General features: G+C 48.0%; 1 protein-coding gene across 2 annotated transcripts in view; it reads left to right on the top strand.

Annotated features, from left to right (window-relative positions):
* BLNK (B cell linker) overlaps positions 1 to 22957 on the top strand; it is a 76042-nt gene that overhangs the window by 34185 nt on the left and 18900 nt on the right. Inside the window, exons 4-10 of one of the 2 annotated variants that reach the window (XM_058697315.1) lie at positions 2931 to 2971; positions 6650 to 6715; positions 6915 to 7071; positions 10031 to 10191; positions 14704 to 14785; positions 15774 to 15845; positions 22809 to 22878. In XM_058697315.1, coding sequence (XP_058553298.1) covers positions 2931 to 2971; positions 6650 to 6715; positions 6915 to 7071; positions 10031 to 10191; positions 14704 to 14785; positions 15774 to 15845; positions 22809 to 22878 — 649 coding nt within the window. The remainder of the gene's footprint in view (positions 1 to 2930; positions 2972 to 6649; positions 6716 to 6914; positions 7072 to 10030; positions 10192 to 14703; positions 14786 to 15773; positions 15846 to 22808; positions 22879 to 22957) is intronic. The other variant, XM_058697316.1, reaches the window with a different exon arrangement.

Here is a 22957-nt window from a genome sequence, read left to right as displayed (position 1 = left end):
TTTCAGTCTGGGAAATGGCGTGAGGGCTGTGATTTTATGAGTAAGAGATTGCAAGCTGCCTGTAGGATGGGTGTAGTGGGCGGGGCACCATCAGGTAACCTCTCCCACATGATGATGCTTTTCTCTCTTTTCTGCCTCAGTGCCCCATGATACCTGCACCGGGCCATCCTGTTTCTCCTAGGCTTTATCTGAAGCCACAGTAGAGGGCCAGGCAGTTTACATGAGATTTTAGCTGCAGGAGCCAACACAGGTACCCCGGCCCCCAGTCTACCCCCCACATTCACCAGCCACGTGGCCTCAGACAGGTTTTGCAGACTCTCTTAGCCCCAGTTTCCTCGACTCCAAAAGTGAGATCATAAGGGCACCTACCACAAAGCGCTATTTTGAGGGTAATTGTGAAAGTACACTTATCCTAGCACTGAGCACACAGGAAGTGTTCAATAAATGCAATCTATTATTATTATCCTAATTTTCATTCATTCAACTCATTTATTGGTTCATACTTTTATTACTGCGCAGGATTACAAATGTCAAAGGTCATCCAGATACAAAGGCAAACTAAACAGGCCTTGCTTTTCAGTATAGAGAGACACGAGGAAATGAATCCCAGCATAGGGCAGAATGCAGTGCCTATGTCGTCAAGGTGCCAGCAGCATCTAAGAGGGAGGAGGAAGGAGTAGTGGGTTATAACCTGAGGGACTGGGGAAGGTTGTATGGCAGAGGTATGACAGGGCTTTCCCAGGAACAGGGTCTGGGGGAACAGCGTGAACGGAGCAGAGGACCACCAAAAGTGCAGGCTGGGAGGAACATGCTTCCAGTATCAGTGAACGTGGAAGGCTGTGCGAGAGAAGTCCAGAGAGGGACAGGAGATGAAGGCATTTGATGTGTTGACACAGAGCCTTGACTTCACTCCTTAGGGAGCTACTGATGATTCTTGAGGAAAGGAGCAGCATGATTCAAACTGTATTTTAAGAAAATGACTAGAAACAGTATGAAGTATGTGTGGGAGAGGAAAGATAATGGGGACAGGAGAAGGAGTTAGACAGCTCCTGCGAGTACTTTGAGCAGTGTCTGACCACAAAGTGGACCCTGGGTCCCTGAGAAAAGGTTCGGCAGGCACGGCTGATCAAGGCAGGGAAGTGCGATTTATAACATCAATTTATAAATGTTTCTATTTTAAAGGTCGAAACAAAAACATTGTGGCCCCTTAAGTGCTGATCTTCAATTATCCCCAAACTTAAGGTGTTAGAAACCTATTCCCGCTCAGTGCCAGGTATTGGGAAGAGGACTTAGTCATCTATTCTTCTGGAGTTTCTTGGAAAGCCCCAGTGGTTGCAGTATACTCTAATTTGGTATACATGAGGCCAAATCATAATTTAATAATTTTTTTTTCTGTTAATGTCAAAGTTTGACCCATTATTTGGCTCCTAGAAGAAAGCTCTGTCTTAGCGCCTATCACGTTTTTCCCATGAGAGGGCGCTGTTGCTGCCACAGTTTAAAATCCGGCCACTCTGATCTAAACACCTCCTTCAGGCCCCCATTTTTATTTTTTTTTTTTTATTTATTTTTTTTAATATATGAAATTTATTGTCAAATTGGTTTCCATACAACACCCAGTGCTCATCCCAAAAGGTGCCCTCCTCAATACCCATCACCCACCCTCCCCTCCCCCCCCCATCAAACCTCAGTTTGTTCTCAGTTTTTAACAGTCTCTTATGCTTTGCAGGCCCCCATTTTTAATGTGCAATTCTTTTCCTTGTGCCTCTTTGGAGTCTACCCAGATCTGGAGTCAGTAGCCTGCCATAGCAGGGGCTAGAAATGGCAAGAAAAGATTCTAGAGAGGCTCTGGGGGTTTCAGGGACCATTCACTGGGCCCTCTAGCCATGGCTGCTTAATGGGATGCCTCTATGGGATAGTCGCTGGAGCCACACTGCCCTCTGGACCTGGGCCTGGTTGATCTGTACATAGCTGAGTAAATTGTATTTAACCTCTAATGTCAGCGTATGTGATGGGATGGATGCTAAGCTTCTCATACTCTAAATGTGTTTTGGAGTAAAGGGGGTCAAATATTCTCCTTGGCTGTCATAATTCAGATCAATTTTATTCTTCAAGATCCTCAGCTACTTGAGACCTGTTATATCCATTTTTACACTGCCTGCAGAGCTGAGGACAGGGCTTGAACCCTGGAGCTCAAAGACAGTGAGGCAGTGTGACATTGGAGTTCAGAGCATGCACTTGGAAGTCCACCTACAGGGTTCAACTCCCGGCTCTATTATTTACTATCTGACCTTGGGCAAATGGCTTATTTTCTCTAGGCCTCAGTTTCCTCGTAAGGTTTTGAGGGAGCTAATTGAGTGCAAAACTCTGATGATATTGCCCAGCGTGTAGTAAAGCACCGGGTAAATGCTTTTCAATAAGAAAGTCAAAGTTAGAGCTACAGAGAATCACAGAAGTGATCCCATAGATCTTAAAACTGAGGCCCAGAGACGTTAATTGCCTTGCCTACCCTCCAGCTAGTTAAGAACAGAGCCTGCATGAGAGTTTTGGTCTATCTGACTCCCTGTCCAGTGCTCTTCCTACTATACCATCCATATATTGATTCAAATGAATCCTTAGAAGCAGCATGGTAGGCATTGCAGGTGCCTCCCGGATCATTCTAAAGTCCCAAAAGTGTTCCTTAACAAAAACGGACATGGTTCAGATGTACTGTTTCTCTGCTCAGTGGAACGTCCCTTTATGCTTTGAGAACTGATTTTTTCAAAAAAGAGGAGTCGAAAGTGGATGAACACGAGGTATGTGTAATAACCGTTCAAGGCCAAGGAAACAGGACCAGGAAGCCCAGGGGCAAGGAAGGTGGGCGCAGAGAGCTTGGGGACAGGGTGGAGCTGAGATTGACGCTTGTGCTTTCTGCTTCCCACATGCCACTGCAGAGGACCTTGCTGACGAAGAGGAGCAGTGGTCAGATGACTTTGTAAGTATTTGCTCCTGAGACCAGAAGATCATCCTTTCCGCCAGGGTCCGTGGGAGGCCTTTTGAAGGGCTTGTTTCTGAATTACATGCTCATAGTCAGCTGCACATCCCAGCAGGGAGATGGCTGGGCTGGAAAGGCCACCTACAGACAAGGCAGCAAGAACCTCATGATGGCTGACTTGACCTAGCACCCCCACGTGCCAGGCTAAGTTCTTCATCGGCATTACCTCATGTGATCCTCCCCACAGCCCTGTGTGCAGGCATTCTTATCCCTGTCTTCAGTGCTGGTATTCAGAGTACTAACCAGCACAGCCAAAACATACGTTAGAATGTTTTTAAATATTTCTATATCAGTTGACAAATTCCTCTGCCCTGAATTCCTCAGTGTCCCATCGCTGCCTGGGCCTTATCCAGGAGCCAAACATCAAAAACCAGCATCAAAGAGTGAATGCCTGGCGCATCAGGGGGCCTCTGGGACACTCTTTAGGGCCAAGTCGGGACCTGAGCCATGCTAGTTGTCAAACATTGTGAATATCAGCCCTGCTCATTCTACAGGTAAAGAAACCAAGGCATGGAGAGTTTAAGTAACTTGCAGTTCCAAAATTCCAACCCAAGCCCTCAGGTCTCAAAACCTGGCTTTTAAACTCTAAGGTGCTTGCAGTGACCAAGAGGACAGTAGCACATGCTGGGGGCCACAGACTGAGCAAGGGACCTGGCCGTGATGATACGGAAGGTGATGTGTCAGAATTAACTGTCAACCTCTCCAAGGTGGCTCTGTAGCCCACAGGGCCCCAGTGCTCACTGCTCTCTTGGGTGAAGTCTTGTAGGGACAAGACAGCCTAAAAACTTTTTTGTAACAATTATTCCTCATTTGTATCGAATTCATCCAGAATGTTAGCCTGCTCCACTCTACACTTGTTTTATCTGGACAGGATCCAGGAGGGCCTCCACACAACCACACACCCCATTTTACAGATAAGGAAACCAAAGCTAAGAGAATGAAAAGGACTTGCACACGGAAATTCAGTTACTCAGTGGCCAGTGTAATGAGAGCCCAGGACTTCAATCCAGTGCCCAGAACTGAGTCTGAGCCCAGGTCCATCCACACTGTGTACACCACCTGGAGTATATTCAACGTATCATGAGACAGGAGTATCTCCCTTCTCAACTGCAGAGCGAAGATTTGTAAAAAAGAGGGGATGACAGGGGTCCTTTGCAGGTCAGCTGGGTGTGGAGTTCCTCCCAGGGCCCGGCAGCCGCTGGTCCCTCCAAAGCGCTGCAGCTGCGCCCCCTGCTGGCCGCACGCGCCCAGCCACGTCTGAAGCAAAGTTGAGAGCTGGTCCACAACCACAGGGAAATCAAGAAAATGGAGCTCGCGGGCTGGAGAAAAAGAGCACATGGTAGGGACTTAGAAAATACAAATAGAGTCAGCCTGGAGAGGAGAGCGTGACTCGTGTCCCAAAGCCAAACAAGCAAAGAATTAAGATACCTGCCGTAATAAAGATTGAGTAAACATTCACTCACAATTATTTTGACCTTATTGGATTCCCATTGTACACAGAATGAAATCCAGGCTTGTAGCCTCCAGGCCAGATGAAATCCAGCCCCTGTGGACCTGTCCGGCTTTCCTTGCACCACCACCCCCAGCAGGGCCTTGTCCATTACGGCCCAGATGCACAGATCTGCCCTTAGTCTCACAGCAGGTCAAGGTCATGCCTGCTTGGCAATTTGACTCACGGACCTTGGGCAGACGAAGGAAGAGGGAAGAGAGGAGAAACCAAAGGGCGTCCCCATTCTCCCTCATTTGCTCTGCTCCTTCTTGTCCTTCAGGCTTGGCTTAAACGTCTCCTTCTCAGGAAGGCCTTTCCTGCAGCCGAGGTAGAACCCCTCCTCCCATTGCTCTTGAGGTCGCAGCCCAGTCCTCATGGGCGTTACAGTCTGATGGGCAGCCCCGTGTCAGCGTTGGCCTGCCAAGAGCAGCTGACGCAGAGGCACCCCTCCTCAACCTCCTCTGCCTCTTCGGCCAGCCTGATCCTCTCAGTCAGGCTGCTCTGCCCAAGGGGCTGTGAAGACCCCTGTGTCCTTCCCAGGAGGCACACTGCTCCCTAGCCTCCAGGTGATCAAGTCTTGGGAAGCACGGTGCCTGCTCCGTTGAAAACTGAGACAAAGTGAGCCGCCTGAACTATCTCCCCCTCCCAGGCACAGGCGTCTGGGCGCCTACTGATTCTTTCACTTTCCAGATGGTTATGAAGTACCCGTTTCTCAGCGCGTTAACTGCTGTCTCCCTGGGATGCTGCAGCCACAGAGACGGGCCTTTTGGTTGCCCAGGATGAGGAGGGGCCCCGACCACTTCAGGCTGGCTAGATGAGACTTTCAGAGCCGGGTTCTTGCCTCGGGCTGCTTTTCTGCTCTCACTCCACCTTCCAGGCCGCCTGTTTGAGAACAGTCACTACTTCTTCAGAACACAGAACAGCCCCAAATTATTCAACTCCTCATGCCTCAGTTTCTCTCATATGATACTGGTAAAGGGTAACTGAGGTATGCAGTACATAGAAATGTTAAAATAATCGTTATCATTCCCATTATTCTATTCACCTTAATTTCATATTCACGGTCAGGAAGGATTATTGAGCCTCGCTGTCTGCTGTTACTGAAACAGGGGTTTGGGAAAATCCCCCTACAAGACTTCTCTTACCTCCCCGCTCCCTGTCCCTTCCTGACTCTTCTGCTTTAGGACAAGGACAAGGACCCTCCTTGAGCTCCTCCTTCCTTCTATTCTCTCCCAATTCTCCTCCACCACCTTGGGAAAAGTTCCCTTTTCAGCCGCCTTTCTCTCTCCCTCTCCTGGTATTCACCCTCTCCCTCTCCTGTCCTCTCCTCCATGTCCCTACAGACTCAGGAGGAAAGTGGTCCTCACTCACTCGCTCATCCATACTGCGCTCCTGTCCTGTGCTGGTCCCTGCCACAGGCCCCGAGGAGACAGCAATGAAGGAACCACTGTGTTTGTGTCACACTGTACCTGCGTCGGTGTTGTGCGATTGCAGGTGGAAGGAGACAGGCCGAAAGGCAAGTGCATCATGCATTCATTGGAAGCTCATGTACGAATCACGCAGTGTGTCAGGCCATGTGGACAGAAGACCTCTGAAGTCTTGGATCAGATATTTCCTGCACGGGAATATACATATGGGTGTAGTATACCTAAGCGATCTCTGAACAAAATGCACAAGAAACTAGGAACTGCACCTCTGGGGAGAAGAACTGAGAGCCTGGGAAGGAGACTTGACATCCTTTTGAACTATTGCTGTGTGAATGTATTTCCCATACATATTGAATATTCAATATTCGATCATTTCAGTGAAGACTTAGCTAAAATTTATCTTTAAAACAAGAAAAACAAAAAGAAAGAGAATGGACTCCGGGTCAGGTGGAAGCCTAGCCCCTGTAGTTTATCAGCTCTATTAAAACACACACACACACACACACACACACACACACACACACACCTCATCTCCTCAAAGGTATCTGTATATTTTATGCAAACCTTTACCCTTTCCATATTAATCTTTTTCCTCAACCGTCAGCATTCATGATAAACAAAACCTATTGGTTATTCTATTTTATTGTGTCCTTTTTCTGTCTTCTAAAAATGTATTTTATCTCCGACTGTTCTTCTTTGCAGACACACAGAGTTTCAGCCACCCTTCCTGTTAAATGGCCCACATGCTCCCCCAGGATAGTGGTTCAGGTGATAAATTCTGGAGGCAGAAAGGCCCGGCCTCAACCCCAGCTTTGCCTCTGATGGCTGCCCAACCTTGCTTAGCCAACCCTTCCAAGCCTCGCTCTCTGGTCCCTACGCTGGGGGAGCAGCTCCCGCCTCCTAACGCCAGAGCTGTCGCGATGGCTGAGCACAGACAGGGCACTGAGCATTCGGTGTGCATTTGCAGGACAGCGACTATGAACACCCAGACGAGCACTCGGACTCGGAGATGTACGTGCTCCCAGCGGAAGAGACCGGGGACGACAGTTACGAGCCGCCGCCCGCCGAGCAGGAGACGAGAACCGTTCATCCAGCACTGCCCTTCACCAGGGGCGAGTACATAGGTGAGGCAGCCACACACACCCCCAGACCCTGGGCGCCCAGCCTGCCAGGCATGGGGGAGGGGGGTCGAGCCGGGCTGGCAGGACGCTGAGTGCCTCCCACCCTGGCCACCCCCACGTGGGTCATCTGCTCACTCACAAGCCAGGGAGCCCCAGATGGAACGCTTGCCTGGGGGAGGGGGAAAGCTATCCCTTCCCAAGTCTCCAAGGGTAAAAACGGGTAAAAGACAAAAGGTGCACACCCTGACGGTTGCCCCCGCCCCACCCCAGCCCAACTCCAGATAATCCCATGAGAAATCAGCCCTGAGGTTAGTACCTGCTTCTTTTGGGGTTTCCCGCACACAACGTTCTGGAATTTCTTTTGCGACGTCTGTGCAGAACGAGGATGATCTTCAGGGATCCCAGTATCTGCCAATGCCCCCGTTCCTTCATGCCCACCCCTATGCAGGCAGCCCACACTCTGAGTCTAGACTGTGGGTTTTCAGCTGGGAGTGGAGGTGGGTGAGGAGCTCTAAGTGTGGAATCAGCTGTAGGTTAAATGGGCACAGCTCAGGTGTCGCCTCCAGACCTGAGTGTGACTCTTACTGTTCCCCAGGAAGAAGCCTGGGTTGCAGGCGACTAAGTTCAGCAGAGGCGTGGAGGGGAGTGTGTCTGTGATGATCACGGTGACGCCAGCATTTGTACAGAGAGCCCTTACGTGTAGAGGACCCTGTGTCCATTATCACTGCCGTTAACTGCCTCCTCCCGGGGCACTGAGCATGGACCCTTGCTTCATGCCACAACTCACCTGTTGAGCACCTACTGTGTGCCACAGCTACGCTGAACCCGGAGCTTTCAACAGCAAGCAAGACAGACACACTCCCGGAGTGTTTGTAGCTCACAGCGTCGTGCTTCATAGTCGTGGCCTACTTCACCCTCTCGAGAAGCTTACGGAAGAGGCATCCGTCCTCACTTTACGAAGGAGGAAAGTGAGGTTCAGAGGAGTGAACCGCTTTGGGGAGTGGCAGAGCTGGGACGCACGCTGGGCTTCTCAGCCCCCGAAGCCCTGGCTCACCAGATTTGTGACCTTGTTCAAGCAACAGAACCCTGGGAAGGAAGGGGCTGCATTAGGCCCATTTTATAGGCCAGCAAACTGCAATTAAGGGGAGGGGGCGCAGTGGCTCATTCGCGGCCACGCTCTTCAAAGCCTGTCTTGTGTATTTTGCTACTTTTGGTGGGCTTAGATCTTACATTAAGAAATCCCAGCAAACTCTAAGACCTGCAAATAAAACTAGAAAACCTGACAGAGTTATGGGCACAGCAAAGTGGCTGATCCGGAGCCCCAGCCCGACCACAACACCCAGAGGGAGCCTTCCAAGGAGACATCCAATGTGAAGCGAACGGCACACCTTGGACAGGGCAGGAGCTGGCACGGGGGGGGGGGGGGGGGGGCGGGGGGGCGGGGGGGAGAGCAGGGGGTGGGCCTGGCGGCCAGGTGGTGGGGGCGGGGGGCAGCCTCATGAAGTTAAGGTGGGGCAGAAGCCAGCGTGAGTGCCTGGGCTGCTCCCAAGATGGGGACATGCCAGGTTCCTCCTGTGCTAAGCTTTCCCTACAGCGTATCAGTCTGCAATGTGCTCAGATTCCACTGAGCAGACTCCCTGTTGCCTAACGCCTCGGCCATGTCACGTCGCCGTATTGGTCCTATGGATTAGTCATCCACTCTGCCAGGCACTGCTCCCACAGCTTGCACTGCTTTCTTCCCAGTCCCTACAGTGGCCCTCTCAGGTGGATGTTATGATCCTCACTTTCCAAATGAGGAATGTGGGGGCGCCTGGGTGGCTCAGTCTTCTAAGCCTCTGACTCTTGATCTGGGCTCAGCTCATGATCTCAAGGTTTGTGAGATCGAGCCCTGCATCAGGCTCTGCACTGATGGCATGGAACCTGCTTGGGATTCTCTCCCCCTCTTTCTCTGCCCCCATTCTCAAAATAAATAAATAAAATGTTTAAAACAAAACAAATGAGGAATGTGAGTCCCAGAGAGGCTGGATAATGAATAACTAGCCCAAACAGAGCTCAGCCAGTGAGGGGCAGAGCAAAGGACCCAACTCAGGGCCATTTGGCTTTGGGGCTTGTGTTCCTTCCCTGACACATGCCGAGGACAGTTCCCGACAAGGGGTAACTCAGGGGCCCTCCATGATGGAAGGGAAATCATTGAGAGGAAGAATGTGTGCATTCACTCAGATGAGTAGCTGCAACCCTGAATCCACCTTAGGATAACCTGAGAGAGGGGCGCCTGGGTGGCTCAGTCGGTTAAGCGTCCGACTTCGGCTCAGGTCATGATCTCCCACTTTGTGATTTGGAGCCCCACGTTGGGCTCTATGCTGACAGCTCAGAGGCTGGAGCCTGCTTCGGATTCTGTGTCCCCCCCTCTCTGTGCCTCTCCTCCGTTCACTCTCTCTCTGTCTCTCGAAAATAAACATTAAAAAAATTTTTAAACAATAATAATAAAAAAAGAATAACCTGGGAGACTTGAAACTATCAATGCCAAGACCTTCCTCACAAGTTCTTCCCAGTATGTCTGGGGTGGGGCCTGGGCCTTACCATTTTCTTAAAGTTCCCCAGGTGGTTCTTCTATGTAAGGAAGATTGAGAGTCACTGCCCTTAAGGGTTCATAGAGCAAAGGGAACCTTCGAGGAGCACACCCCTCTCGGGCCTCCCTGCTGTCAAGGTCAGCCATCCACTCTGTCTGGCAAAGTGCAGCGCCGTAGGCTCTTCTGAGTCCTGTAGCCGTCATTCTCGTGGGAGAGTGTAATGTAAGGAACAGGCAATTGAAAATTTTTGCCTAACATGTCATTTTACGCTTTTAAGGACTGCCTGGAATAATTGTTGGTGACTACATAGATGTGGGTGGTTTTATACTTGGGTGCAGGGAATGGTCCAGAGCCCCCCTCTCATTTTCTGTTTTGTCATTGTTCCTTTCAAGACAATCGATCAAGCCAGAGGCAGTCTCCGCCCTTCAGCAAGACACTTCCAAGTAAGCCCAACTGGCCTTCGGCAAAGACAAGGCTGACCTCCACTCTGCCGGCCCTGACTTCTCTTCAGAAACCTCAAGTCCCACCCAAACCCAAAGACCTTGAGGATGAGGTAAACTAAATCTGTCCTGAAGGCTTCCCAGTCCGAGTAGAAGGCAGGATGCAGGGGGAAGGGGGACCGGCCAGGACCGTCTGGTGTCTGACATGCCTTCCTCCTCCTCGCCCACCCCTCTAACTCCCCACCGTTAATCCCAAAGGTTTTCTTCTCTAAAAAAGGCATGTATGGCCTTAGTTTAAGCACGTTCATTCCCAGCGCGTATGGGTGATACCAGCACTGGATCTGTGCCCCTCTGATTAGCCTCTTCGGGGGTTTCCTGTGAATCTTCTCCTTCCTCCATAAATTTCTCGATCTTTACTCTCCTTTGCTTCTCTGCCCTGCCTCCTCTCCACTTCTCCACATTTCTCTTGCAAGGTGCACAGGAGCGCGGGAGGACAAATAACAGAGACCCTAGTCGTCAGAGACCCCACACAACGTGCATGGGAGCCCACACCTCACTTCCCGCTGGCAGCCCTTGCCTCTCACCCCCTTTTCCCTCAGCTGCCGCTACCCAGGGACCCACCTTTGCAGATTGTCCAGGACTCGACTCTGGGTTTCACTCATCAATCTCCCCTCTGGCAGCACCCAGCTTTTTATACGTCTTATTCCCTATGGAATTGCTCCTATTTGAAAACTAACCGGTAAACTCATTCAGACTGTTGTAGGAATAACTGATAAGGCCTAATATGTTGTGGCTCCCAGAGGTCCGCGCATTGTAAATAAGGGCAAAGGGAAGCCCTCGAACTTAGCCATTAGAGCAACCCTATACCAGAACTCAGAAACAAAATCACAATAAAGGCAACTTCTAACCATAATCTTACTGCAGCTTTTGAAGAAATGACTTGTTTCTAAATGCCTAGAGGTGATAAAACCTATAGTGTATAAATATGTTGTAAAAACACCTTCATTTCCACCTTGGTATAATTTGTAGCCCAGCAGGGGAGGGAAAAGAGAAACTTTACTTTTTTTTTTTTTTAATCTTTATTTTTCTTGAGAGAGAGACAGGGTGTAAGCAGGGGAGGAGCATAGAGAGAGGGAGACACAGAATCCGAAGCAGGCTCCAGGCTTTGAGCTGTCAGCACAGGGCCTGATGGGGGACTCGAACCCACGAACAGCGAGATCATGACCTGAGCCAAAGTCGGATGCTCAACTGACTGAGCCATCCAGGCACCCCAAGGGAAACTTTTAAATAAAATAGTGGCAGCATTTAGGCCCAAATTCCTGCTTTGACCCGTATTAGCTGTGTGACTTTGGGCGAGCCAGATAACCTCTCTGAGCCTCGGTTTTTAATCTTTTCAGATTATTTTAAGGATTTAGTGTTAGAACAGCACTAACTACAGTGCCTCACCCATAGAAGGATTCCCTGTGTCGTATGTTCCTTTCTAGCATATTCTAGATTCTTTACAAAATCCAATTTTCTAGTTTCTCCTGAAAACTGAAAGCCTGGGCAACACTGGGCCAGTCATGGCCTCAAAGCCGCTGAGCCTCATGGCAGTCCTCCGGCTCAGTTGTGAATCCCTGACCTTGTTTCCATTGGTCATAGTCCCCACCACTCGTCCAAGGCACGAACATGCCCTTCCTCTGCACACATCCCCATGTCTCCCTGCCTGCTTCTGGAAGCGTTTTACTTTATGACTTTACTCTAGGGTCAGTTTAAGTTTAAGTCAGAAATTCAGCTGACAGAGAGAGAAAGGAGGTTTGCCAGTCCTCTGTCTGTCTGTCTGTCTGAGAGGTGATGCTGACCTTTTGGGGTGAGAAGAGGGTGGCAGGAGGAAGCCGAGCAGGGGACAGGATGCAGAGACCAGCTGTTAGGGGCTCACTGTGAATTCTTTCAGTGCTTGGCAAATCTATATGAAGATATAAATTCAGACACAGCATACAAATGAATACCGTGTGCGTTATATAAGGCTCTCCATTTCTGTGAATAGCTGAGAGCGGACCCCCGTGGGGAGAGGCAGAGTTTTGCTAATAGTAGCCTTGTGGAGGTGGCTCAGGCAAGTTTGAACCAGTGGGAAAAGGAGAAGTATGGAGGCGGCTGCATTCTGGAATGGGCAGATGGACAGTCAAGATAAGAAAGAGGTTAAAAGCGAAAAAAATAGGCCAACATTAAGATCTGGCTGAACCATTAGATAGGAAAAGAAGAAGTCAAGCACAAGCATAAATAACTAAAAATACTTAGCTCTGCTGTACAGGTTACAGGAAAAGTATGGGGTACAGGCTAACCAGAGAGCTGGGGAGGGAGCAAAACATGGGAGGAAGAAGCACCTGTGCCTTAATGACACGAGTGGCCGTCACTTGAGTGCTAGGTGTCCACTGGTGTTCGGAGCACTTTGTATTTATCCCATTAAACTCTTCCAAGAACGCTACGAAATCTGTACTATTATCTCCCCATTTTACAGATAAGGAAATGGTACAGATGAGGCGCAAAGGGGTTGAAGAACTTGTCCGAGGTCACAGAGGCCAGGTGTGGAGGTGAAGAAAGGATGAGAAATAGCAATTATGAAGAGAGGGTAGAAATAAGACAGAAAGAGAAGGGGGAGGCAGGAAGGTCCTAGAATGTAGTGGATAAGAGTATGGGCGCTCGATCCTTGAACTGATACTTGAACCCCAGCTCTTCTATTTTTTACCTATGAGGACGTGAGCCAGCTACTTCACTTCTCTGGGCCTCAGTTTCTTCAAGTTTCTTCATCTTGAAATGCAGCCGATAGTAGCACCTATATTATTGGGTGGTTCTAAGGATTGAGTGAAATAACACATGTAGAGTGCTCAGATGAGTTCCTGGCAGTAAGTGCTCAGTAAATGTTTGGTTTTTGTTTCTCCTGGTATCCTCCTTGGCTACCCCCCGGATGGGTGCTAAAAACCACATTTGGGATCTGATCATCTCATTTGCTTCATGTCAGCATAAAATCACTTCCTCCCCTCATTTTCTGGTCAATTGATCATTGACAAGGTTGCCATGACCATTCGGTGGGGAAAGAATTGTTTTTTTAATTTTTTTTTAACGTTTTATTTATTTCTGAGACAGAGAGAGACAGAGCATGAACGGGGGAGGGTCAGAGAGAAAGGGAGACACAGAATCCGAAGCAGGCTCCAGGCTCGGAGCTGTCGGCACAGAGCCCGACGCGGGGCTCGAACTCGCGGACTGCGAGATCATGACCTGAGCCGAAGTCGGACGCTTAACCGACTGAGCCACCCAGGTGCCCCAAGAATTGTTTTTTTAAAAAAATGTGCTAGGAGACCCATATATCCACATACGAAAACATAAGAGTGGCCCCCGTCATATGATAGACAAAAAGTAACCAAAAATAGATCATAGGCCTAAAGGTAAGGGCTAAAACTATAATATTCTTAGAAGAGAACAAAGGTATAAATCCCTACAACCTTGCATTAGGCAGTAGTATCTTAGATACATCACCAAAAGCAGAAGCAACAACAGAAAACTTAGTTAAAAGGGACTTCAAAATGTAAAGCTTTTGTGCTACAAGTGACACCACCAAGAAATAAGAACAACCTACGAAATGGGAGAACAGTTTTGCAAATTATGTATTTGATAAGAGGTTTCTATCTAGAGCATTTAAAGAACCCAACCCAATAATAAACCCAATAATAAAAAAGACAGACAACCCAATTAAAAATAGGCAAAGGAGTCGAGTAGACTTTTGCCTAAAGAAGCTATAAAAAGGGGCAGTAAGCGTTCAAAAAGAGGCTCAACCTCATGAACCATCAGGGAAATGCAAGTCAAAGCCATAATTAGATGCCACTTTACATCTCAGGATGGTTCTATTCCAAAAGGCGGACAGTCACAAGTGTCGGCGAGGATGCGGAGAAATCGGAGCGCTCACACACTGCTGGTGGGAACGAAGAGGGTACAGGCATTTTGGCAAACAGTCTGGCAGTTCCCCAGACTTAAACACAGAGCTACTGTACGACCCAGCAATTCCACCACTGGGTATATTCCCGAGAGAAACGTACATCAACACAAAGACGCACACCAATGTCCACAGCACCATTATTCATAAAAGCCGGAAAGTGAAAACAACCCAAAGGTCCACCTGAATGATCCAAATGTGTTATATTCATATAACGGACTATCATTTGGCCATACAAGTGAGTGAAAGACTGACACATGATATGTAGTTGAAACCGGAAATTACTACGCTGTATGAAAGAAGTCACAAAAGACTATCTGTCGTGTGACTCCACTTCTAGGCAGTGCCCAGAATGGGCAGCTCTTAGAGACAGAAGGTAGATCAGTGGTTGACTGGGTCCGGGAAGGGATGGATGAGAAGTGACTAATGAGCACAGGGCTCCTGTTTGGGGGGATGAAAATGTGCTCGAATTAGATTAGGGTGATGCTTGCACACTCTGCGAATATACTAAAAACCACCCAACTATACACTTTACAAAGGGGAATTTAATGGTGTGTGAATTCTGTCTCAACAAAGGTTTTTTTCAAAATCCTTCCTCCCCAGACGATGAACGTGGAACGTACAGCCTCCTTCTCACTCGTTTCCGTACTTCTTTCAGGCTGATTATGTGGTTCCTCTGGAGGATGAAGACGAAAACTACATTCATCCCACAGAAAGCAGTTCACTCCCAGCTGAAAAAGGCAAGCGTTTGCAGTTTTAAGCTTTTTGTGGTGGATGGGGGCGCGCGAGGCTGTCTGGTGACAAGCACCAACAGGGGGACAGAAAGTCCGGGCCCAGGCCTCTCTCCTCTGTGGTCATGACATCTGCCTTCCGTGGGGGCCGAGCAGAGGCATCAGGGAGAGACCCACCTCTGTCCTGCCCTTGGTCCCCCAGGCCCTTCCACCCTGTCATACTCCCATCTCCAGTTATGAAGGCAGCTAGGTTCTTATTTAACTGTCCTCACGTAGAATGGATTTCTCATAAAACTGAATCCTCACAAAGCCGCAGGCCACCGTGTTGGCCTCACGAATATGGCACCGGAACAGTTTCTGCAGAGGACTGAAGAAGGAGCGAGATATGCCCGACTCTTTACATGTAGTGCTATCCCAAGCGATGAGAAACGTTTTGTCTGTAAGCCTTCCGTGGTGTAACAGGTGCCATTACAAGTGATCTTTAGATCACATACCCCTGGACCAGGAGCAGAGCGGGGTGTGTTGACTCTGGAGCGAGTCACTGTGGAGAACACGATGCCTCTTCAAGTAACATTACTCACCTGATAAATGAGTCCAAAGTGGTCATTCTCTGTTTTTACTCTGCCATTCTGTAGCAACGCCCTCCCGCACTCCCCAAATACTACCAGCAACTTGAAGGCCCTCCTGAGCTACCCATCACCATGAAACCACAAATAGATATTAAATTGCGCCCCCAAACCCCACAGAATCCAAGAGATTGATTATTCCCTTAATCATTAATACATTTACTCTAAAGATGCTTCTTCGGAGAAGGCTTCTTTTCACGGCTTGTGTGTTTAACAGTTGTGTTTCCCGTTCTTTACAAATTTCCTGGTCTGACCCATCGTTCCCACGATGCATTTTTCCATAAGTGTGAATCTCCCTCAACAAACTGTATTTATTATTGTTATATATATATATATATATATATATATATGCATGTATTTGTGTGTTTAAGCTCCCACGGTGAATAGATCTACGAAACCAAATAACGCATCGAAGCCAGCCTCTCCTCCTGGGACAGCGTCAGGTAAAGTATAGGCGTGATTCGATGCTTTGTGTGTGTGTGTGTGTGTGTGTGTGTGTGTGTGTGAAACGATTGCATCTGGGGGGTTGGTTTTTAAATCTATTCCAAACAACATAAACAACTCAGATCAAGTATTAAGAAATAATCGCTTGTGTTTCCAAATTTCTTCATAAATTGTGACAGAAGGCCTTGGGCTCATCCTCATCCACTGTCTCGGAGCACCTATGTTGAGGGGCCCTCTCCCCCATATCCCAAGGCCTCTGTTAGACAGTCCTGGCTTTTCTCCTACTTCTTTGGGTACTTTTCTGTCTCCTTCTTTCCCCCTCCCCTGACTGAGGGTGTCTTCACTGTTCAGTCCTCAGCCCTCCACTCTTCTTTCAGAATATTGTGGTGGTTAAAAGCTTGGGTTTGGGACCAGACAGACATGGGTTGGAATCCCGGTGCTCCCAGTTACCAGCTGTACCACTTTGGGCCTGTCCTTTGCCTCTCCAATCTTCAGATTTTCTCCTCCGTAAATGGAGATAATAGCCCCTGCCCTGTGACAGGAGAATTCTGGAATTGCTCAGGAAATCTTTAATGCGGTGCCTGGCACACGGCACATGCTTGGGAAAGAATATTCTCTTTCACTTCTTTGGGGTCCATCCATTCTTCTGGCCTCAGTTCTCTTATCCAAGCCAATAATTCTCTGGTGTGCAACTTTTTAACTATAAACAAGCTTTTAAAAAATGTTTATTTTTGAGAGAGGGGAAAGAGAGAGAGAAAGAGAGAGAGAGGGGAGTGGAGGGGCGGAGAGAGGGAGACAGAGGATCCAAAGTGGGCTCTGCGCTGACAGCAGAGAGCCTGATGCGGGGCTCAAACCCACAAACTGTGAGATCACGACCTGAGCCGAAGCCAGATGCTTAACTGACTGAGCCACGCAGGCGCCCCGTGGTGTGCAACTTTGACCTAATTTCTCTTCTGAACAACTTGACATACCCAGGGCCTCAAGCTCAATGCCTTCATCAGCTCTCTGCCCTAGCATGGCCCTATTCCTCTGTGCATGTCGGCCTCCAGGTCACATGCCTGAGGGCCTGTGTTCTTTCCAAAGTCTGCCATTTCTTTTTCTTGAATTTGCTCTCCCGTTTTTGTTGCCACTACCTTAGTCTAGGCTTCCTTTACTTTGTCACTTCATACCTTCTGTCTCCTGTGTTCGAGCGTCCACTTAGCCATACCCTTGCCTTTTGGCTCTCTCCTTAGTCACTGAGATGAGTTTCTGAATGCCTCCAAATGCTGCCAGTTTTATTCATTTGTTTTCCATTAATCTAGTATAGCTGTATTTTAATACTAGAGGCACCAGAAGAAACCAAACCTGAACAAGAAAATAATTTCCTGGTTATGTGACTGGTGGACACGGACGGGAGGAAGTACAGGAAGAGGAAGGAAGTGAGATAATTTGGGAGGGACGAAACCTGAACAGTTAGAATGAGTTTCTGAGTTTGCAAACAGCAGTTTTCAGAGATGATTTTTATAAAAGGAATGTTCAGACTACTTGCCTGTGTCTCTGTATAACTGTCCACTAGCCTTTGAAGACTACGGATAATGCCCAGATAGGCATCATGAAAATGCTAAGGCTTCGACTGGTATTTCTGTCCGCACCATGATAGTTGCCTCTGCTAATGGATGCTGCTTTTGGCTCTTTGATGGCTAAGAAGGTACTTGGCGAGGATCACACTGTGAATTAGGTGCAGGGGCAATGTCTCCCTCTACTCGATGCTCCATACAGAGAAGCACAGCTTCAGGACAGCACAGACTCCAAAGCCAGAGGGCTCAGATCTGGATTCCAACTTGCGCCAGGTGCCAGACTTCAAACAAGCTAAGCAATCTGTACGTTTCTTAGTTTTCTCCTCTGAAAACATGGGAGGAGAAAATGGCACCTATGCCTAAGGGAGCGTGAAAATTAAGTTGAGTAAACGTATATGAATCCCACTCATAAAGTGAGAGCTCTTTGTTATTGTTATTACCATTCTTTGGAATCCTTTGTTTAGCATGTCTTAATTTGTGACCAGTCTGGCGGAGTGCCCTGTACACATCCCAGGGAACAGTTGTTTCTTTCTTTCTGCATAAAGTTTTACCCTGCATCAGAGTGTCTCAGCCTCCACACAGTTGGTATTTAGGGCTAGATCATTCTTTGTTGTCCTAACTGCCCTGTGCACGTGAGATGTTTAGCAACATCCTTGGCCGCCTCTGCCCCAAATAGGTGCCAATAACATCATCTCCCCAGTAGTGATAAGCTAAGGTGTCTCCAGACATGGCCAAATGTCCCGGGGGCAGGAGGGACAAAGTATTCCTAGTTAAGAACCACTGGTCTAAACAAACTGAAAGACTGACGTTTTTTAGTGATTTATTTCTAAACGTGATTTAGAAGACAGCTGTGCACCCCCTGGCTGATTTGCAGCTTTTGTCAGAAGAGGGTAGACAGGGGATGCACTTCTGATGTTCCTCTAAGTAAGTAGCATTTAAAAAGGGATCTATCTGCTAATTTCCTAAGATAGGGAAGGAGTTTGGGGAATTTACGATCCCCTGTTAATATGCAAGTTGAATGGTACCTGTAAGCCAAACTGTTCTGAAATTGTTAAATTAAATCTCTTTATTTGGTAAGAGCTCATACAGGGCCTGAGAGTAAGCGATGTTCCAGCTGGTGTGCAAGCCCCACTAATAATACCAGGATTTCTAGAACAGCTAGGAAAGAGTTGGAAATCCCGAGGGCTTACAGTGCCAACATTGGGATTGTTAAGGATAAGAAAACTTGCCAACGTTGGGGCGCCTGGGTGGTTCAGTCGGTTGAGCATCTGGCTTCGGTTCAGGTCATGATCTCGCAGCTCGTGGGTTCGAGCCCCGCCTCGGGCTCTGTGCTGACAGCTGGGAGCCTGAAGCCTGCTTCAGATTCTGTGTCTCCCTCTCTCTCTGCCCCAACCCACTCGCATTCTGTCTCTGTCTCTCTCAAGAATAAATAAACATGAAAAGAAAAGAAAAGAAAAGAAAAGAAAAGAAAAGAAAAGAAAAGAAAAGAAAACTTACCAACATTGTATGTAGAACCAAAGAGAGGATGATACATAAAATACATGTGGTAGAAGGAAAAACTGAGAGTAAGTCATTTTCCTAGTCGAGAACTTTGGTAAGCACCAGCCATGCAAACATTAACATCATTTTTTGCTCAATACAATGAAAACAAAGCTGATTTTTTTTTCTTATCATTATGCTTTTGGACACATCTCCCTCTGTCGCATTTCCAATTTCTCCTCTGGAGTATTCCAGCCAGGAATTTGGCTTCATCAGAAAGCAAGGATCCTGATCACAAAGAGGGGACCAGGTTGTCCCCTCCCCCCAGTATGCCCCTAAGTCTGACCTCAGGCCCAGAGCAGCAGAGAGCCGGTCTATGAAATAGGACATCCATTCTGCATCTTCCCACAAAAGCACCACTCAGTTTTACCAATCTTTCCTCAAGTAAAGGAGAAACAGCAAGTGAATCCGACCTGCCAGATCAGAGCCCACAGTAACACTAGGAGGCATTGGCCAGAGAGGAAAGGTACCCACCTGGCTTGAAACTCAGGTAGCCTTGCTTTTCAAGCCCAGCCCTGCCACTTAACCTCTCTGAGCCTCCGTTTGCTCCATGTGATGTTATGTGACGCTTCGAGATGGCACATTGAAAGTACCCGCAGTGCCCAGCAGTGCCCAGCACCTGGAGACACTGTGGTGGTTGGTAACAAGACGCTAAAACAAAAATAGCAGCAATCATATTCACTGACCTTTGTGAGTTATAATTTACATATTATAAAACTCACTTGTTTTACATGTATACTGCAGGATTTTTTTCTATTTTCAGTCACTTTATTTATTTATTATTATTATTTTTTAAATATAATTTGTTGTCAAGGTAGCTAACATACAATGTATACACTGTGCTCTTGGTTTCGGGGGGAGATTCCCATGATTCATCGCATACATAAAACACCCAGTGCTCATCCCAACAAGTGCCCTCCTCAATGCCCATCTCCCATTTTCCCCTCTCCCCTGCCCCCTCATCAAGCCTCAGTTTGTTCTCTATATTAAGAATCTCTTACGGTTTGCCTCCCTCTCTGTTTGAAACTATTTTTTCCCCTTCCCTTCCTCTTAACTTCTGTTAAGTTTCTCAAGTTCCACATATGAGTGTAAACATATGATATCTGTCTTTCTCTGACTGACTTATTTCACTTAGCATAATACCTTCCGGTTCCATCCATGTTGTTGCAAATGGCAGGATTTCATTCTTTCCCATTGCCAAATAGTATTCCATTGTATATATAAACCACATCTTCTGTATCCACTCATTAGTCGATGCACATTTGGGCTCTTTCCATATTTTGGCTGTTGTTGATAGCACTGCTATAAACATTGGGGTGCATGTGCCCCTATGATCAGCACTCCCATATCCCTTGGATAAATTCGTAGCAGTGCTATTGCTGGGTCATAGGGTAGATCTATTTTTAATTTTATGAGGAACCTCCACATTGTTTTCCAGAGTGGCCGCACCAGTCTGCATTCCCACCAGCAGTATTTTTTATAAATCATTACATTTACAGAGTTTTTTAACCATCACTACAATCCAGTTGTAGAAAATCTCCTTGCCCACACCAACTCCAAAAGATCCTTTATGCCCATTTTTGGTGAATGTTCTTCCCACCCCCAGCCCCAGGCAACCACTGATCTGCTCCCTGTTGCTGTAGATTGGCCTTTTCTGAACATCTCATATAGCTGGAGTCATATAGTAGGAAGCCTTCTCCCTCTGGCTCTTTTCATTTAGCGTGATGTTTTTACCTCAAATACTTTCAGTCCCTTTCCAGAAATATTAGTTTATATTTGGCTAATTCTTTACATTTTCCAGGTTCCCCTCTCGTCTTACCACAATAACTGTGAGGTAGGTACGGTCGTGCTTGTGTCCCCATTTCACAGTGGGGGAGACTGAAACACAGTGACTTGTAAGAGGTCACCCAGCCCATCTGGCGGCAAAGAAATAACTAGAACCCTGTCCTGGTGTGAGACCATGGGTTTCCCACCGGCACTTATGGTACCACCACAGGGGAAGGCGGCATGCTCCTCCCTCTCTGATAGCAGAAGTTGTTTATGAGCGAGGACGGCGGAAGAACGTGTTGGCAGACTGTTTGAAGATGTGAAGGGAAGGAAGCTCCGTAGAGAAGCCAGGCAGTAAAAATATGACAACAATGTACCCCAGGCCAGATGAGCCTTTGGCATCGAAAGAGAGGGAAAACCCCAGGGAGGAAATTCTGACTCAGACCTTCTTTCTATTTCCTTACTTTTCGGACGAGCGTTTTTCCCCCTCCGTCCCTGAAACCCTCCATCAAGATCTATGAGTAGCCAAGGGTATTTTAATAGCATCAGTCAGGTATTGAGAATTTGAAGGACAACATCCATTTGGTTGGTTCACCAACCAGTGAAACACACTTGGACTCACACTTCATATTCAGATGGCATCTCAGTTTATTGTCATATGAAATGGTAAAAATTCTGAACATAGTCTCTTTTGCAAAAGTTCTTAAAAGTCACATCAAGATTGGGTTAACATGTAAGTGAGAGTCCTGTGGAGGGCCGTTCCGGGCATTCGTGGAAACTAGTTCTGTGTAAGGACTGTGTGAAGAAGAGGAGTGGATGGGCTCTAAGCGAAAGCCTGAAGGCCTCTCTCTCTCTAAAGTACATGAGAATGAGCTTTATGATCTCTATTTTTCATGCCTGTGGAGGCCTTTTTCTTTTTTGTGTTTGGCGTAGGTGGTCCTGTGAGGTGAAGCGGCATGGCGGGCGTATGTCCTCATGTTGGAAATTCCGAGGGGGCACAGGCCTATCTCTGCGTCTTCACCTCTTCCACAACCCCTGACACAGTGCTCTTCACGTAGCAGGTTCTCAGTAATTCTCAGTAGGCGATTACCGCCTCAGCACTCACTGATACGTGATTTATCTCGCAAACTAAAATAATACATACTGAGGGCAGGTCCAACCTATATTTCCAGAGCATCCCCTGTAGATCCAGTAGGAACTGTGGGCTTAGCAATGTAGTCGTTTCTTAACAAAATGCGTATTTGGTTCACTTTAAGTCAATAAAGCGCTTTTGTCTCACTGGGCCGTGATGCCCAGGCAGGTGAGCATCAGCCTGAGAGAAGGCAGCCGGGAGACGCGGAGGGGAGCTGGCTTGGTGTCTGGCTCTCTCCCTCCTGGCCTGCTCTGTCCTGGTGGTGAAGCTCTGCCTGTCTCCGTTCCTCCCTCATGACCGTCTGCCCCCTGCCTTAGGTAGCGGAAGGGCAGTGCGGTGTAGCAGACGAGGCCCGCTGGGTCCCTTCTGTGACTCTGGAAGATGCGATTAAGCAGTAGCTTGTTACTTGTCTCAGTCTGTCTGTGCAACGGGCAAAAAGGCCTGAGAATTCAGAGATGAATGAACAGCCTGTGAATGTGAGGTGTATATGGTGTATGTCGGTGTGATTGCGAATGAACAGTGCATATGGGCTCGTAGTGGGAGTGGTGGGTCTGTCACTTTGTCCCTAGGCACTGCTGGTGTGCACATCTGTGCAGTGTGTGTGTATATAGATGCAGGTATGAGCTCTTGGCTCCTTCCTATAGGAACACTGTGGGGCTTTCACTGGGCCCACAGAATCAGGGGTTCTGTGCTTGTGCCATGGAAGAGAAGGTCATTTAGAAATATTAAGATGGAGTGCCTACTTCTCATTCTGGTTCTGAGCTTATAAATTGCCATCATTTAGATATTTCATCACCTTTGCCTATAGGCTTTCCCCAATAGCTTCTGTGTAACCCCCTATACATGCTTAACTGAAAAAAAACAAAAATGTGCCTACATCTCTGAGCCTGCTGGAAAGGCCAGCCTCACTGTGACCGTCAGCCCCAGGTTCAGGACTCGGAGACTAACCTGTGTGTATGTTTGTGCAGGTCGTAACAGCGGGACCTGGGACGCCAAGTCACCTTCTCCTGCTGTGCCGTCCCCAATGCCCCGGGCCGGGTGAGTACCTGCTGTGGAGAAGCAGCTCTGTGAGATGTGAGTGGACGCTCTCCACCACTGCTGTGGGCAGGGCCTCCTG

Source organism: Neofelis nebulosa, chromosome 13, assembly GCF_028018385.1.
Source record: "Neofelis nebulosa isolate mNeoNeb1 chromosome 13, mNeoNeb1.pri, whole genome shotgun sequence".
Taxonomy (NCBI): domain Eukaryota; kingdom Metazoa; phylum Chordata; class Mammalia; order Carnivora; family Felidae; genus Neofelis; species Neofelis nebulosa.
The sequence above is the reverse complement of the archived record's forward strand: the minus strand, read 5'-3'. Positions and strand labels throughout refer to the sequence as shown.